The 15,163-nt window shown below is 45.6% G+C and overlaps 1 protein-coding gene across 3 annotated transcripts in view; it reads right to left on the bottom strand.

The window, feature by feature from the left end:
• VIT (vitrin) overlaps positions 1–15,163 on the bottom strand; it is a 132,482-nt gene that overhangs the window by 47,363 nt on the left and 69,956 nt on the right. For all 3 annotated transcript variants that reach the window (XM_006151330.2, XM_027772992.1, XM_027772993.1), the window contains exon 7: positions 6,017–6,208. In XM_006151330.2, the coding sequence (XP_006151392.1) occupies positions 6,017–6,208 (192 nt within the window). The remainder of the gene's footprint in view (positions 1–6,016; positions 6,209–15,163) is intronic.

Below are 15,163 nucleotides of genomic sequence, written 5' to 3'. Positions count from 1 at the left end.
CTTGGGCTCGCACGCACGCGCGCCTGGTTTGTGTTCGAGCCACTGGGTCCAGGACTTGAACTGTGGTCGACTACATGGGAGTCCAGTGACATAGCCATTATGCCAACTGCTGGTACCTGTAGTCAACTTCTGACTCATCTTTGTTCCTAATTATTTGATATAAACTCAAAGTAGCTTTATTTTCTAATTAGAAAGACAACAAAAACTCACTGTAAAAAACAAAAACAAAAACAAAACTATGTACCAATTATATTGCATAGTCAGCAATCATCTTCTGTCCTCTACCCAGCACTGTACAACGTTGGTATTTAGAGCTGTTTCTCCGATATGCGTGTTCTGATGTACAACACGCAAGCACAGAAATCACACTGGCACCCATGCTGTTTTGTAGCCTGAATCTTTGACTGAACAATCCACCACAGGCCACTCTTCTCATGTCAGTAAGTGCACACATTCAACACTCCTCCCTTTTTTCAGACCAGTCTCTCTGTCATAATCCTCCTGTCTCAGCCTCTCAGTTGGAACAAGACATGTCACTATGCCTGGCTTTTTAGAAAAACAGTATCTCCCCTTGTCATCCAGGCCAGCCTCAAACTCATGATTTTCCTGTCTCAGTCTCCGTAGGTCGCAAGCCTATAGGCATACTATGCTGTGTTTGGCCTTTCCATTGGACTGGGAATTGAACTCAGGTCTCCCAGGTGGTTCTAGCCTGCAGAACAGTGTCTCAGCAGTGCATCACGTCACTCCTAGGCCTTATCAGTATTTGGATAGCTGTATAGTAACTTTTTTTTTTTTTAAGAGGTTTTTGCCTTAAGGAGTGTGCACTTGGAGAGAGAGAGAAACAGGAACCGTGAGCAGGAAAGAGAGAAATCAGCCCCCAGGGAGGGTTGGTCATGCTGTAATCCCTTCTTCATTCTCCTCCTGGAATCTTGGGCACCTATGCACATGTGCCGAGCTTGATTTTCAAGCCACCAGGTCTGGGACTCAGGTCTGTGGTTGGCCATGTGGGAGTCCAGGGATGTAAATGCTATGCCATCCACTGGCCCCTGTATAGTAACTTTTAAAGCTATTCTAACGAGAGCCAATTAAATTGTCTCCATTTATTTTTCTATTATGAACCTTTGTGTTGATGATTTTTTTTTCCACCCTTGACTGATAATTACTTAAGGGCATATTCCTGTAAGTGTGAATTCTGGGTCATTTCTCCACATTCTTGACAAAACTGTGTATTATCAATTTCTAGTATGAATTGTTGAAAAATGACAGTTTGCTGTTTAGCACTTGATTCCTGGTGAATTTGTTATTATGGGCTTTCCCTATTTTCCTTTTTTTTTTAGGCACACACGCACACATAGCCATTACGCTAACTGCTGGTTCCCCCTATTTTCCTTTTGAAATACTTCTTTTTCTTACTAGTTGTTAGACTAGATTATAAGAAAAACCTTCTCCGGACAGCTTAAAGAAGATGCACAGGTAGGAGAAATGTGGATTAAGTGCTTAAGGAACTTGCACAGGTGAAAGAAATGTTGGTGAGAATGGAAACTGCATGTGGAACAAATAAGCAGTGGGAGAGGCTGTTATCTTTTCCTGATGCAAGTGTCACCAATTCCTCTCCCTCAGTTGTCCCCGGTCACAACATGATGAGTTGCGAGGTGAGCAGTCACAGCCATTGCCATGCCTTGCCCCTAGGTGGCGCTCTTCTCTCCCGCCTGGTCCGTCTGTGGTTGTTAATACTAGATGTCCGGGACAACTGTGACCCTTTGTGAGATGAACCTGATTAGGAAAACAAAGCTGGGTGCAGCTATCTCATCTTTTAACCCCGTAGTAGATTCTGCTGACCCACTTCCTGGGCCGAGGGCAATTTTCCATCTTTTTCCAGAACTCTGTCCTAAGCATATGTATGGGCCTGGCTCTCTGTGCTCCTTCCTCTGGCCCTGGGGTGCAGCTCTGTGGCTTCCTGGCTCCAATGGGTACCCTGTAGTCCTCGGCCTCTCTCATAAAGAACGACCTCACTCTGTTCCTCTGAGAAGTCTCTCTCACACTGGCTGTTTGCTCCCTTACCCCCTGACATTGGTCCTTTCTGTCTAGTTTTGCACATTCATGGTTCAGTTAAGAGGCCGTGGTGTGTCCAGCCCCACCTTCCTCAGAGCGCTTCCATCTCCTGCAGTTTTTCCTCAGGGACTAGGGGAGCCCTGGTGTCTTCCTGCTACCAAGGTTCTTCTCTCCACTGGGTTCCTTCCAAGTTCCTGTGTGCTAAGGGGCAGTGCTTGACCTCATTGCAGAGCAAAAGCGGCTCCTAGACCCCAGCACAGGTAGTGCCCGCTCCAACTACACACTCCTCCCGTGTCCCACGCAGAACGACCTGCGCTAGCAATCTTGGTGCATTGAATGGCAGACAGTGAATGGGTGATCACTGATCAGGCCCCAGCTCAGGGCCTGACACATAGTAGGCATTCAGTACCTGTTGAAGGAATAAATGAACTGGGTTTCGCTTCAACACCTCATTCACAGCTATTTCTAGAACCTTTTGACTAGTCATGTATATCAGAGAAAGAAAGTAAAACACCTGATATAAAGGCAGTAACAGCAGCTCACGTGTCTATCTGCAGTATAACTGTCTTGCTCTCTTACAATTAGCAGGATATTCTCAACCCTTGGAAGAAAAAGGAGCTGTCTAAATATTGCTTCATACAGTTAGGCTAAAATGATCTCAGCAAATATCCAAGGCATACGTTAAGATAGGCGTTAATGAAAGTAGAGTAGCAGTTACCAGTCTACTGGGCTGGGGGAGATTAGTTGTGGAGATTTTGGGGGAGGGGTGACAGAAATGTTCTAGAATAGACTGTATGGATGGTCACTCAGCTCTATGAATATTCTTAAAGATCATTTAATTTTACACTTTAAATGGGTACATTGTATGAATACATGAAAAACATTGAAATAAAACTGTTATTAAAAAATAAGGGCATTTAAACATTAATTTTCACAGCTACAGTAAGTCTTTTGAGTAGGTAACACAGTTTGTAAAAGTCCTCCCCCCACCCCGCCGGTTCCTCCCTTGGCAATCATGGTGCATGCTGCATGGAGTGCTGCTCTGAGGAGTTGTCCAGCAGCCTGTGGGTCAGCCTGGAAGCAAGCACTGGACAAGGATGAAGAGGGAACATGGACAGGCTGGGAGGCAGTTGTCCAAAGCTCCTGTCCTCAAGCCAGGAATAATGCACTGTTGCCAGCTTGGGAGCCACTATTTTAATTTTCTCGAAGTTTTCCATAAGCACAGCCCACTTTGCAAGCTTTTCCAAGCTCCTGGTGTAGCCAAATAAATATGCCACATGTTTAATTATAAGTGTCATGTAAGAATTGATGTCCTTTTTTAAAAGAAGTTAAAAAATTTTAACTTAGTTTATTTATTATTATTATTTTAATTTGACCAGAGAGGGACAAATTGAGAGAGAGAAAGTAAGAAAGCAAGTCACCAGGTCGGGGACTTGAACTATGGTTGGCCATGTGGGAGTCCAGTGCCCTTAACCACCACGCCACCTGCTGACCCCTCAATATCCTTTTTTTTAAAAGAGATTTTTGCTAAAGGGCACATGCACTTGCCAGATAAATAGAGACAGAGAGACAGAAAGCAAGAAATCACCTCCCAGAGGGGATGACCATGCTGCAATCCCTTCTCTTCTCAGGATCTGGGGCATGCATGCACACATGCCTCGTGTGAGTTTTAAGCCCCCGGGTCTAAAACTTGAACTGTGGTTGACTACATGGGAGTCCAGCAAAGTAACCATTATGCTATCTGCTGGTCCCAGAATTGGTGCTCTTTAAGGAGACAACAGGAGCAAACAGCTTACTCAGATACACAATGAGCTTTGAGAAGCAAGGATCCCAAAGTCAGGAGCCTGAAATTACAAACAGGAAAGAGCTCGGGGTCTCCATTAACCCTTGCCACCCAGCGTCCTTCCTCCTTCTCTTTCGCAGTTAGGTCTTGTGTGTCTGTGTTGAGATTAGCCTGAGTTAAACGAGAAGAGGATGGTGGCGTGTGTTTGATTTATTTTAGAACCTTGACAAACTATTTTTATGGTATTATTGGAGACTTTATATCACACCTGCTTCTGTGAGTTAACTGTAAAATGGAATAATAGTAACCCCTATTTCATAGTGTTATTAGGAAGAAAAAATAATGCATGCAGTATGTCTGGCACATGGAATGTATGGACTATGCACATTTTATATTTTTAAAAATAATTATTTAAAATTATTATCATTTTAAAATTTGCTATAGGGCATGTGCACTCACCAGAGAGAGAATATGAGAAAGCAAGTCACCAGGTCCAGGATTAGAACCACAGTCAGCCATGTGGGAGTCCAATGCCTCAACCACCATGCCACCTGCTGGTCCCAGAAATTATAACAATTTAAAGAAGTTTATTTTTTTATTTTATTTTTTTTTTTCCATGAGTGAGAGTGAGACAGAGAGACAGCACCTTTGACAGGGACTTGATGCCACAATCCTCTCTCAGCCTCAGCCAGCCCTGGATGGAGAGCTTGGCATGCTCAGGGTGGTCTCTGCTTGTGAACCCAGAACCTTCCCCTCTGGGCTCACAGAGTCATGTTATCACTCCATCACGGTCTGGCCCCATTCTGTGAATTATTACAAATTACAGAAGTTGGCTGGGTCTAGCACCTTCTAGTCTTGCCACTCCACCTGCATCAAGGTGTGTTCTACCTGGGCTGGGATTTTCGTTTAGGACTGGGATGTCACCTGCAAGGAGAGTCAGGAAAACCAGGGCATTGACATTGGAATTCCAGCTCTGCTACCCCCGCTATGTGAGCCAGGCATTTCTTCACCGCCCTACCCCCTGGTTTCCTCATCATTACAATGGATCATTCCCAGTAGAAGCAATGCATCTATTTCAAGGGGTGATTATGAGGATTCAACAAGCTAATATTTGTCAGGTGTATAGAAAAGTGTCTAGTACATTGAAAGTGTTGATTCAAATGTGTTAGAATACAAAGATGGAGAAGGATACAGCTGGGCGCCCCTGTGGGCGGGGAGAGGGCCGTGCTATGTTGCAGTGAGGATGGCATCTGGAGGTGAGGCTGTGAAGAATAAGTCTTAGCACTTCTTCTATTAATAGAAGGAAAAAGCAACACCAGGTGGGCAATATTCAGAGAAGATTGCTAGGACAATGGTGATGCACCAGCTGCCGAATTTCTCACGCCCTACAAAACTTAAGCAATGAGATGGGGGCTGATTAGACCAGACGGTGTCGATATAAATTGATAAGCAGAAACTCAAGATTGGATTACCAAAAGAGCTCTTAAGGCCCTGTTTGATTTATTGCGAGGTTAATTCCATGAGCATTGGCAAAATGTGATTTAAGAAATTGGGGCCGGCAGGTGGCGCGGTGGTTAAGGACCCTGGACTCCCATATGGCTGACTGTGGTTTGAGTCCCAGCTTGCTTTCTCACTCTCTCTCATTCTGTCCCTCTCTGGTCAAATTAAAATAAAAAAATAAATTAAATTAAATAATGCTTAAAAAAAAGAAATGAGTAGAAGTGGTAAGACAAAAAGCAATAAAAAAGGAGAAAAACTGAGTTATTTGACTTTTCCAAAGGGATTCTTTTGGTTGTGTTTTGTGCCTGGTATTTGAAACCTTCCAGGTGTTTACTGTTTGTCAGTTAAAAATGACAACGATAATAAGTCAACTATGTTTACATAGGAACCTACTATCCCTTCCACTGAGCTTTTGAGATGTGAGGATTTTGCAATGGGAAAGTTTCAGGTAACATCCTACCTCAAAAATACAGTAACCACTGTCCTATTTTTGAATCTATGTCTTCCCTAGAATATAGAGGACACAAGCAAGCACATACCCCTGACCCAGGGTTCAAGTACCCTCCACTCACCCAGCCAAGAAGGTGGGAGATGGCACTAACATAGCCATCAGACAGAGCAGTTACGCTAAGGCCCGGGCTCTCCGTTTCCTAGCACACAGTAACACGTCTCCCTACTAACCCATCTCTTGGTTCCTGTGGCCCACGGGCTGTGGTCTGGGGCTGTTGGTGGCAGAGGTTGCAGACAGGGATGGCTTTGGTAAGGCAGTGTGGGTGGCCTTGGGTGTGGTGGTAGGCAGAGCCTGCATCGGGGTGGCTGGCTGAGCTGTTGTCCCTGGAACAGACGGCTTCTGATAGACTTTTGTGGTCTCACCTGTAAAAAAATGGAATTACACTGGGGGGCTTCCACGTAGCTTGGAGGCTCTTACAGGACCAGAAGTAAATGAAATATTATTGAACACTAGCTCTGAGCAAAGCTTTGTGCTGGCTGCTGCAGACGGTGAGATCTAGATGGATAGCCTACAATTCCTACCTAAAGGAATGTACGCTCTCAAGGCAATAATCCAATAAACCAACCAAAGATTAAAAAATAAACTATTGAAAGAGGGTTCAGAACTATGGTACAGTAGACAGACAGAGCATGATGAATTGCCAAATTAATTTTCCAGGCACCACGAGCAATGGTTCATGTACATATTCATACATTTCTTTCTGCTTCAATTATTAGCTCATCAGGAAAATCATAACAGTTTTCAATGCAAACATGCGACATGACTTTTCTGACGACCCAATACTTTGGTTCATGAATAGGGCATATTTTCAGGACTTTTACTATGACTTATTTTGAGAGAATGTATTTTCAATTCTTTTCTTTTTTCTTTTTTTAAGAATTATTTCTTTATTTAATTCCATTTGTTATTATTATTATTGATTTGACCAGAGAGAGACAGAAAGGGAGAGAAAGGAAAAGCGAGAAACCAAGCCAATAAGTCCTAGACTCAAACTGCGGTCAGCCATGTGGGAATCCAACACCTTTAACCACCATGCCACCTGCTGGCCCCGGGGAAGAATGCATTCTATGTCTTCTAGTTTAGGTTGGTTCATGACGTCAGTTCTGGGCTCTGGTTTCTTCATCTATGAAATGAGGTAATGGAATTTTAATTTTTTTTGGAGAGGTTTTTTGTTATAGGGTCCGTGTGCTCACCAAAAAGATGGAGAGAGAAAGACAGAAAGCGAGAAATCGCCCCCCCGGGGGGATGGTCACGCCGCAATCCCTTCTCCTCCAGTCTCCTCTCAGGATCTTGGGCACGCACGCACACACGCCCGGCGTGAGTTTAAGCCACCGGGTCTGGGACTCAAACTGCAGTTGACTACAGGGGAGTCCAGTGACATAGCCATTACACCAACTGCTGGTCCTGAGGTAATGGAATTAGCCAGAGGGTAAGGTTCATCTAGAGTCTACTTCTAACGTGCGCTCTTCATCCATGTGGGATGACTTAAATTGCTTCCAAGCTTTACACACTGCTGGAGTTGCCTCCTTGTAAGCGAATCTCACTTTGTTAGTGCTCCGGGCGCCCTGAGACAATCTCTGAAGGTTTAGAACTAGGAGACAAATGACGAGCCATGTGTGTTGGCGATTGTTTTAAGAACTGTGGGTTTGGGCCAGAGGGAGACACACAATGGCCCCGAAAGTAAACAGCACCTCAGTCCTGGGAGGTAACAACAACCCACGGTGGCATGTGCTTGCTGGCCCCATGGAGATGTGCCGCTTTGGTAGATGTGCCTCGGTTCTCATTCCAGGGGCTGCTCACACATTACTACAAATTGGGTGGCTTAAGACACAGCAGAAAGCTCTTCTCTCACAGTTCTGGCAGCCACAGTTCCAAAGCAAGTACCACTGGCCCAAACTCGAGCTGTCAGCGGCTCTGAGCTGCCTAGGAGGCTCTAGGGTAGAATCTTGCCTCTTCCTATTCCAGCTGCTGGCATTTCTTTGGCTTATGGCCATGGCACTACAGTCTTCAAGGCCAGCATCCTCAATGCTTTCTCCCTTCATCTTCATGCAACTTCCTCTACGTATGTAAAATAATCTCCCTGGGCCTGCCTGTTTATTTAAAATTGCTTTTTCAGTTTTGCTATAAGGCATGTGCACTCACCAGAGAGAAACCAATAGAGAGGGAAAGTGAGAAATCACCCCCGGGGGGGATGGCTACACTATAATCCTGTCTTCATTTTCCTCTTGGGATTTTGGGTATGCATGGACATGTGACTGACCTAATTTTTTCTTTCTTTCTCTTCTTCTTTCTTTTTCTTTTCTTTCTTTCTTTCTTTCTTTCTTTCTTTCTTTCTTTCTTTCTTTCTTTCTTTCTTCCTTCCTTCCTTCCTTCCTTCCTTCCTTTCTTTCTTTCTTTCTTTCTTTCTTTCTTCTTTCTTTAAAGAGGGATTTTTGCTGTAGGGCATGTACACTTGCTGGAGAGGCAGAAAGCAAGAAATCACCCCCTGAGGGGATGACCACACCTCACACCTTCTCCTCCATTCTCCTCTTGGGATTTTGGGCACACATCTACCCATGCCTGGTGTAAGTTTGAAGCCACCAGATCTGGGACTAGAACTGCAGTCGGCCATGTGAGAGTCCAGTGATGTAACCATTATGCCATCTGCTGGTCCCAGCCTAATTTTCAATCCACTGGGTCCAAGACTTGAACCACACAGTTGGACATGTGGGATCTGGCCACCTTAGCCTCCACACTACCTGCTGGCCCTGCCTCTCCATTTATAAGGATGCATTTGATTGCATTTAGAGCCCACCCAGATAATTCAGGATAATCTCTCCATCTCAAAATCCTTAATCACATTAGCAAAGCTTCCCCCTCCAACACACACATACACCTTGTTTGTCATACGAGGAGGAAACATTCAGAAATAGAGATTAGGTTGTAGGTATGGTTTAGGGGTGCTTTTCAGACTACCACAGCATCTCAACTTGAGCCTTAACTCTGCTTCCAGTCAATGTATTTTGGGTAGACGGAGCAGCAGGCCAAGGAGGCAGCATCTGAGATAACATCTGAGATAAAAAGTCACTTTTCCCGGGAACCAGCAGTTAGCATAATGGCTATGTCGCTGGACTCCCACGTAGTCGACCGCGGTTCGCGTCCTGGACCCGGTGGCTTAAAACTCATGCCGGGCATGTGTGCATGCGTGCCCAAGATCCCGAGAGGAGAATGGAGGAGAAGGGATTGCGGCGTGGCCATTCCTCCTGGGGGGGGATTCCTCCCGCTCTGTCTCTCTGTTTTTGTCTGTCTGGCGAGCACACGCACCCTATAGTGAAACCTCTCCCCAAAACAAACAAACAAACAAAGTCACTTTTCCCTTCATGGGGATCACACAAGTTCCTCAGCATCCTGGGTAAACAGTGTCAGAACTGGGATCAACAGGTGGCATGATAGTAAAGGCACTGGACTCTCACATGGCCGACCATGGTTTGAGTCCTGCACCTGGCAGCTTGCTTTCTCATTTTCTCTCTCTCTCCAATGAGCACATGTGCCCTATAGCAACTTAAAATAAATAAATAAAATAAAATAAAATAAAAATCTTTAGGGGCCAGTAGGTGACATAGTGGTTCAGGTGCTAGACTCTCACATTACCAATTGTGGTTTAAGTCCTGGACCGGGAAACTTGCTTTCTCACTTTCCCTCTCTCTCCCTTTTTCTTTCTCTGGCTAAATTTTAAAAAGAATATTAAATTAAATTCATAATTAAAAAGAATTAAATAAATCTTTGAAAAAATAATGTCAGGATGACCATCCTGGTCTGGCCATGCAAACACATGAGAGTGGGTGTTCAGAGCCACTGCCCAGCACTGGCACCACCCTACCCCTGTCACTGTCTGCAGGAATCACAGCAGTGACTTGGGAGAGCAAAGCAGCTAATAGCGACCCTGGATCTGGGTTGGAGCTCATTCAGTCTGCTCTTTCAAGCACTAGCCAGTCAAGGCAGGGAGCAGATCCCTCATTTACCCTGTTTCTTGCTGACCATTGGTCACCTTAAATCTGCCTGTAAATCGTGCCAGAGAAATCACGACAGAGCTGGCAGCAGCCTTGGTGGTCCAACCAGTCTTTGCACCATCCCCGGGCCAAACCGAACCTGCCTGGTTCATGACATTTCCGTTACTTTCAAGGGGTAGAGCTCCTTAACAAGCCCTAGGGAAGTTTCTAATTCCTCCAGAGGGCTTCCCTGTCTTAGCCTCTGGCCAGTGCTCCCAGCATTAATGCCTCTGTAGGGAGATGCAGACCAGTTCGCCCTCCTTCAACTTAGGCCACTTAATAGCATCACTTGTATATTTTATCAACTAGGGTATAATTATTAATTTGGAGAGAAATTTAGATAAGCTGACAGCAAATGTTATTTGTAAATTATTAAACCATAATGGACTAAAAATAGAACTTCTACTTGCAAGTTGTGTGTGTGTTTTGCCACCTTAAACTTACTGTACATTGAAATCATGAATGATCTTTTTCTCATACCATTGGCTAATTCTGAGGCTTCTGACTACTCCCATCTGTCTTTGCTTATATTGATTTGCTGAAGAGAAATGAAATACCCGGGGTGAGGGGTAGCGTTCATATCACTTGTTGATATTGCAGATGTCTCCACGCACATCATAAACTCACCCAGCATAGCCATGGGCCTTCATCGGTGGTTGTTTTCCTTCATGAGTTAAAACTGTCTTTAAGGGCCAGCAGGTGGCAGTGGTTTAAGGTGCTGGATTCCCACATGGCTGACCAGTTTGAGTCCTGGACCTGGTGGCTTAAAAATCATGCCAGGTGCATGGGCATGCATGCCCAAAATCCCAGGAGAAGGATAGAAGAGAAAAGATTGCAGTGTGGCCATTCCCCCGGAGGGTAATTTCTCACTTTCCCTCTTCCATCTTTCTCCACCAAATAAACCCTCCATATGGCAAAAACTTAAAACAAAAACAAAAGCAGAAAACTATCTTTAAGATGGGGGAGAGAGAGAGAGAGAATCACTCTTCCTACCCCAGTTGTTCCCAGTTCCTTACTGAAGGTAATGCCCTTGATATGATCCAAGTAAATTTTATTTTTAGAGAGATTTTTTGCTATAGGGCGAGTGTGCGCACAAGAGAGACAGAGACAGAAAGACAGAAAGTGAGAAATCACCGCCCAGGGGGATGGCCACACCACAACCCCTTCTCCATCATTCTCCTCTCAGGATCTTGGGCATGCATGCACACGCCCAGCATGAGTTTTAAGCCTCCAGGTTGGGAACTTGAACTGTGGTCTGCCATGTAGGAATCCAGTGACATAACCATTATGCCATCCGCTGGTCCCTGATCTAGGTGAAATTTTCACGTGCATTTGCTAAAAAGAGACAGAGAGAGGGAGGAAGAGAAAGCACCCCCAATGGAGTGTGGTCACACCATAATCTCTGTTTCTCCATCCATGTCAGAATTTTGGGCACCTCTATGTGCACCTAGTGTGGTTCATTGAGCTGCCAGAGCTGGGGTTTGAACCACAGCATGTGGGATAATGGCTCCCTTAACCAAGTGTGGCCATTCCCCCGGAGGGTAATTTCTCACTTTCCCTCTTCCATCTTTCTCCACCAAATAAACCCTCCATATGGCAAAAACCTAAAACAAAAACAAAAGCAGAAAACTATCTTTAAGATGGGGGAGAGAGAAAGAGAGAGAATCACTCTTCCTACCCCAGTTGTTCCCAGTTCCTTACTGAAGGTAATGCCCTTGATATGATCCAAGTAAATTTTATTTTTAGAGAGATTTTTTGCTATAGGGCGAGTGTGCGCACAAGAGAGACAGAGACAGAAAGACAGAAAGTGAGAAATCACCGCCCAGGGGGATGGCCACACCACAACCCCTTCTCCATCATTCTCCTCTCAGGATCTTGGGCATGCATGCACACGCCCAGCATGAGTTTTAAGCCTCCAGGTTGGGAACTTGAACTGTGGTCTGCCATGTAGGAATCCAGTGACATAACCATTATGCCATCCGCTGGTCCCTGATCTAGGTGAAATTTTCACGTGCATTTGCTAAAAAGAGACAGAGAGAGGGAGGAAGAGAAAGCACCCCCAATGGAGTGTGGTCACACCATAATCTCTGTTTCTCCATCCATGTCAGAATTTTGGGCACCTCTATGTGCACCTAGTGTGGTTCATTGAGCTGCCAGAGCTGGGGTTTGAACCACAGCATGTGGGATAATGGCTCCCTTAACCACTATGCTATGGGGCCATCCTGGAACCAAGATCTTTTTTAAAAATTTTTTGAGACGTTTTTCACTATAGGGCACGTGCGCTCACCGGAAAGACAGAGGGAGACAAAAAGCAAGAAATCCCTCCCTGGGGGGATGGCCACGGTGCAATCCCTTCTCCTCCATTCTCCTCTTGGGATCTTGGGCATGTACACACATGCGCCCAGCATGAGTTTAAGCCACCAGGTCCGGGATGCGAACTGCGGCCCACTACATGGGAGTCTAGCGACATAGCCATTATGCTAACTGCTGGTCCCAGAACCAAGTTCTTTTTAAATAATTTGAAATAAGCATCACTGTAATTGCCTTCCTGCAAAATGAGTCTGGCAATGTTAGTGCTCTGGGAGCCCCGAGTGGCTCTCAGGTGAGCCCAATAACCAGTAAAATAAGTTCCTCATTCCATCTCCAATACATGGAGTTTGTTCTTTTATCAGATTTTCTTGGGAACACATTTCAAAACTTCTCTTAGGCTTTTAACACATTGCTCTTTTGGACGTGGCCAACAAGAGCCCCAGACAGCCACCTTCTCAATAGCAGCAGATGCCCCAGCTCCCCACACCTGGCTCGCTAGGATCACAGTGAAGGCGTTCAAAAACGCAGGTGACCGTTGTTAAGGTGGCTGGATCCCACATGGCTGACTCTGCAGTTGAGTCCAGGACCTGTGGCTTGAAAAACTCACTGGGCACATGCACACACGTGCCCAAAATCTGGAGAGGAGAACGAAGGAGAAGGGATTGCGCCACGGCACCTTGGGGGGGGTGCTTTCTCACTTTCTCTCTGTCTCTCTTCAGGGAGGGCATGTGCCCTACTGCAAAACTAAAAACTAAAAAAAGATTCGGAGGACTCTCACAGATGCTCTGATTTGCTGCATCTGGGGTGGGACTCGGAATTCGGATTTGCAAGCCACAGCCAAGGCCAGGCTGCACCGCTGGCCCTGCCCTCACCAGCCTTACCGCTAGAGCTTCTGTGCGAGTCTCCCTTTGCTATAAGATGGAAAAGGGCGTTCCTCCTTGGCAGGCCTGTCGACCCAAGTAGGGATGAAGCCTGTAGGAGGCTTACATGGTGCAGGGCAGGCATTCGATAAATGGTGGTAGCTGCCCTTCCTCCAGTGGAGAGGTACTTTCAGTGTCAATGTGAGGTGAGGGGAAAGAGATTGAAGCCTGGTTAGCAGCAAGGCCTGGAGGGCAGAGTGATGAGGGAGGGTGTGGTTCTTCCTACCTCTAACTCATTTTGCCTCAGGGTTAGATATGAAGGCACGAAATCTCAAATTCACTGAGCATTTACTACGTACCAGGCACTAGGGAGGCCTTTTCATAAGCATTTACATGTAATATTAATCCAATCCTGGAAACTGTTGTAAGTCTTCCTTGTTTTTAAGATCGAGAACAGGTTAAGCAAGAGGTAAGAAACCTTTTTAAGGTGACACAGACAATAGGTAGCAGAGCCAAAATCTGGACTAGATTTGATTCTGCATTTTTCCACACAAGGATATAAAATAGAAAGCAAGTGCTATGATTTGAATGTGTCCTCCCCAAATCCACGTGTTGGAATCTGGCTGTACTGTGAAGGCATTGAAAAAAGATTAGATCTGATTATGGTGTTGAAAGGTGGGGCCTTGGGACCAGCAGGTGGCATAATGGTTATGTTGCTGGACTCCCACGTAGTTGACCGGTTTAAGTCCTGGGCCTGGAGGCTTAAAATTCACCCCAGGCACGTGTGCATGCGTACCCAATATCCCAAGAGGAAAATGGAGAAGAAGGAGATTGTGGTGTGGTCATCCCTCCAGAGGGGTGATTTCTCTCTCTCTCTCTCTCTTTGTCTAGTGAGCACATGCAGCTATAACAAAAATCTCTCTCTCAAAAAAAAAAAAAGAAAAGAAAAGAAAAGTGGGGCCTTAGGAAAGTGGTTAGGCATGATTGAGCCCTGGTGTGTGTGTAAGGAGATGGGGATGATTGAATGCTGGTGGGTTTATCAGGTGAGGGACTGACTGAACTCTCGTGTGTTTATAAGGAGAGGAATGAGGCAGACAGAGATACACGGACGCGAGCACGCTCTGCTCAAGCTCCATCAGCAAGAAGACATTCACCAGAGGTGGCCCCTGGACCTTGGACCTCCAAACCGTGAGTTGAATAAAACTCTGTTTTTAAAAATTACCCAGACTCGGATGATTCTGTTATTAGAACGGGATGGACTAGAAGAGTAAGTCATGGTAGATTCCAGATTCCCGAATGTGGTTCCCATTAGAGGTTGGCCAAAGGTCTTGCCTTATTTTCAAAACAGGAGAAGTGAGTGGATTTGGTGAGCATGGACAGTGAGGACAAGAGGTTCCTGTGGAAGTCAAATATGTTACCGTAACTGCCAACTTGATTTTCTTCCAGGGCAAGGGGCTTAGCAGACCAGGTGGCAGCGGGCTGGGGGCTCCAGGCATTCTTGCTCGGCAGCCTCCAATGAAGATTTTTTTCCCTTCTCTTCTGTGGTGCCAGGAATGTACTTTCCCAGTTTTCGGTGAACTTCAGCAAACCAGTACTTCTGTTTTTATTTAGCTCGGAATAGCTCGGGGTCCTAGTCAAATAAGAGCGGCCTGCCTAATGGTTGCTAACTGCCTGGGGGAACTACATTTAAATCTCAGGTAATGTCTGTCCCCAGCGTGAGCAGCACAGGGTGATTCAAGATGCCCTCAATCTTCCCAGTGAGATAATTTCCCACAGAAGAAGGCTGTGATGCTCTCAGGGGTCATCCTAACCTGATTTACCTGTTAGCTCACATTGTCGGGGAGACGAGGAAGCACTTTATAGGGGCATGCTGAGACCTGAACAACTGTTGGTTCTGGCACCTTCATCTCTTCTGCTTCCTCCGATTTCTAAAGGAAATTATCGCTTAGGGAAGTAGCAACACAGGGGCCACTCCTTTATGGTTCTCAGTGGGATTTTCTATTTGAATTGGTGACAACTTACTCCCTGGTGGGCCTGTGACTTGAAGGAGAAGAGTTCCTCTGTCTAGAAACTGGGCAGAACCTCAGTCTCCCATTTTTTTTTTTTTTTGAGAGATTTT

This window comes from Tupaia chinensis, unplaced genomic scaffold (genome assembly GCF_000334495.1).
Source record: "Tupaia chinensis unplaced genomic scaffold, TupChi_1.0 Scaffold000317_1, whole genome shotgun sequence".
NCBI lineage: Eukaryota > Metazoa > Chordata > Mammalia > Scandentia > Tupaiidae > Tupaia > Tupaia belangeri.
This window is presented reverse-complemented; position numbering and strand designations above follow the sequence as displayed.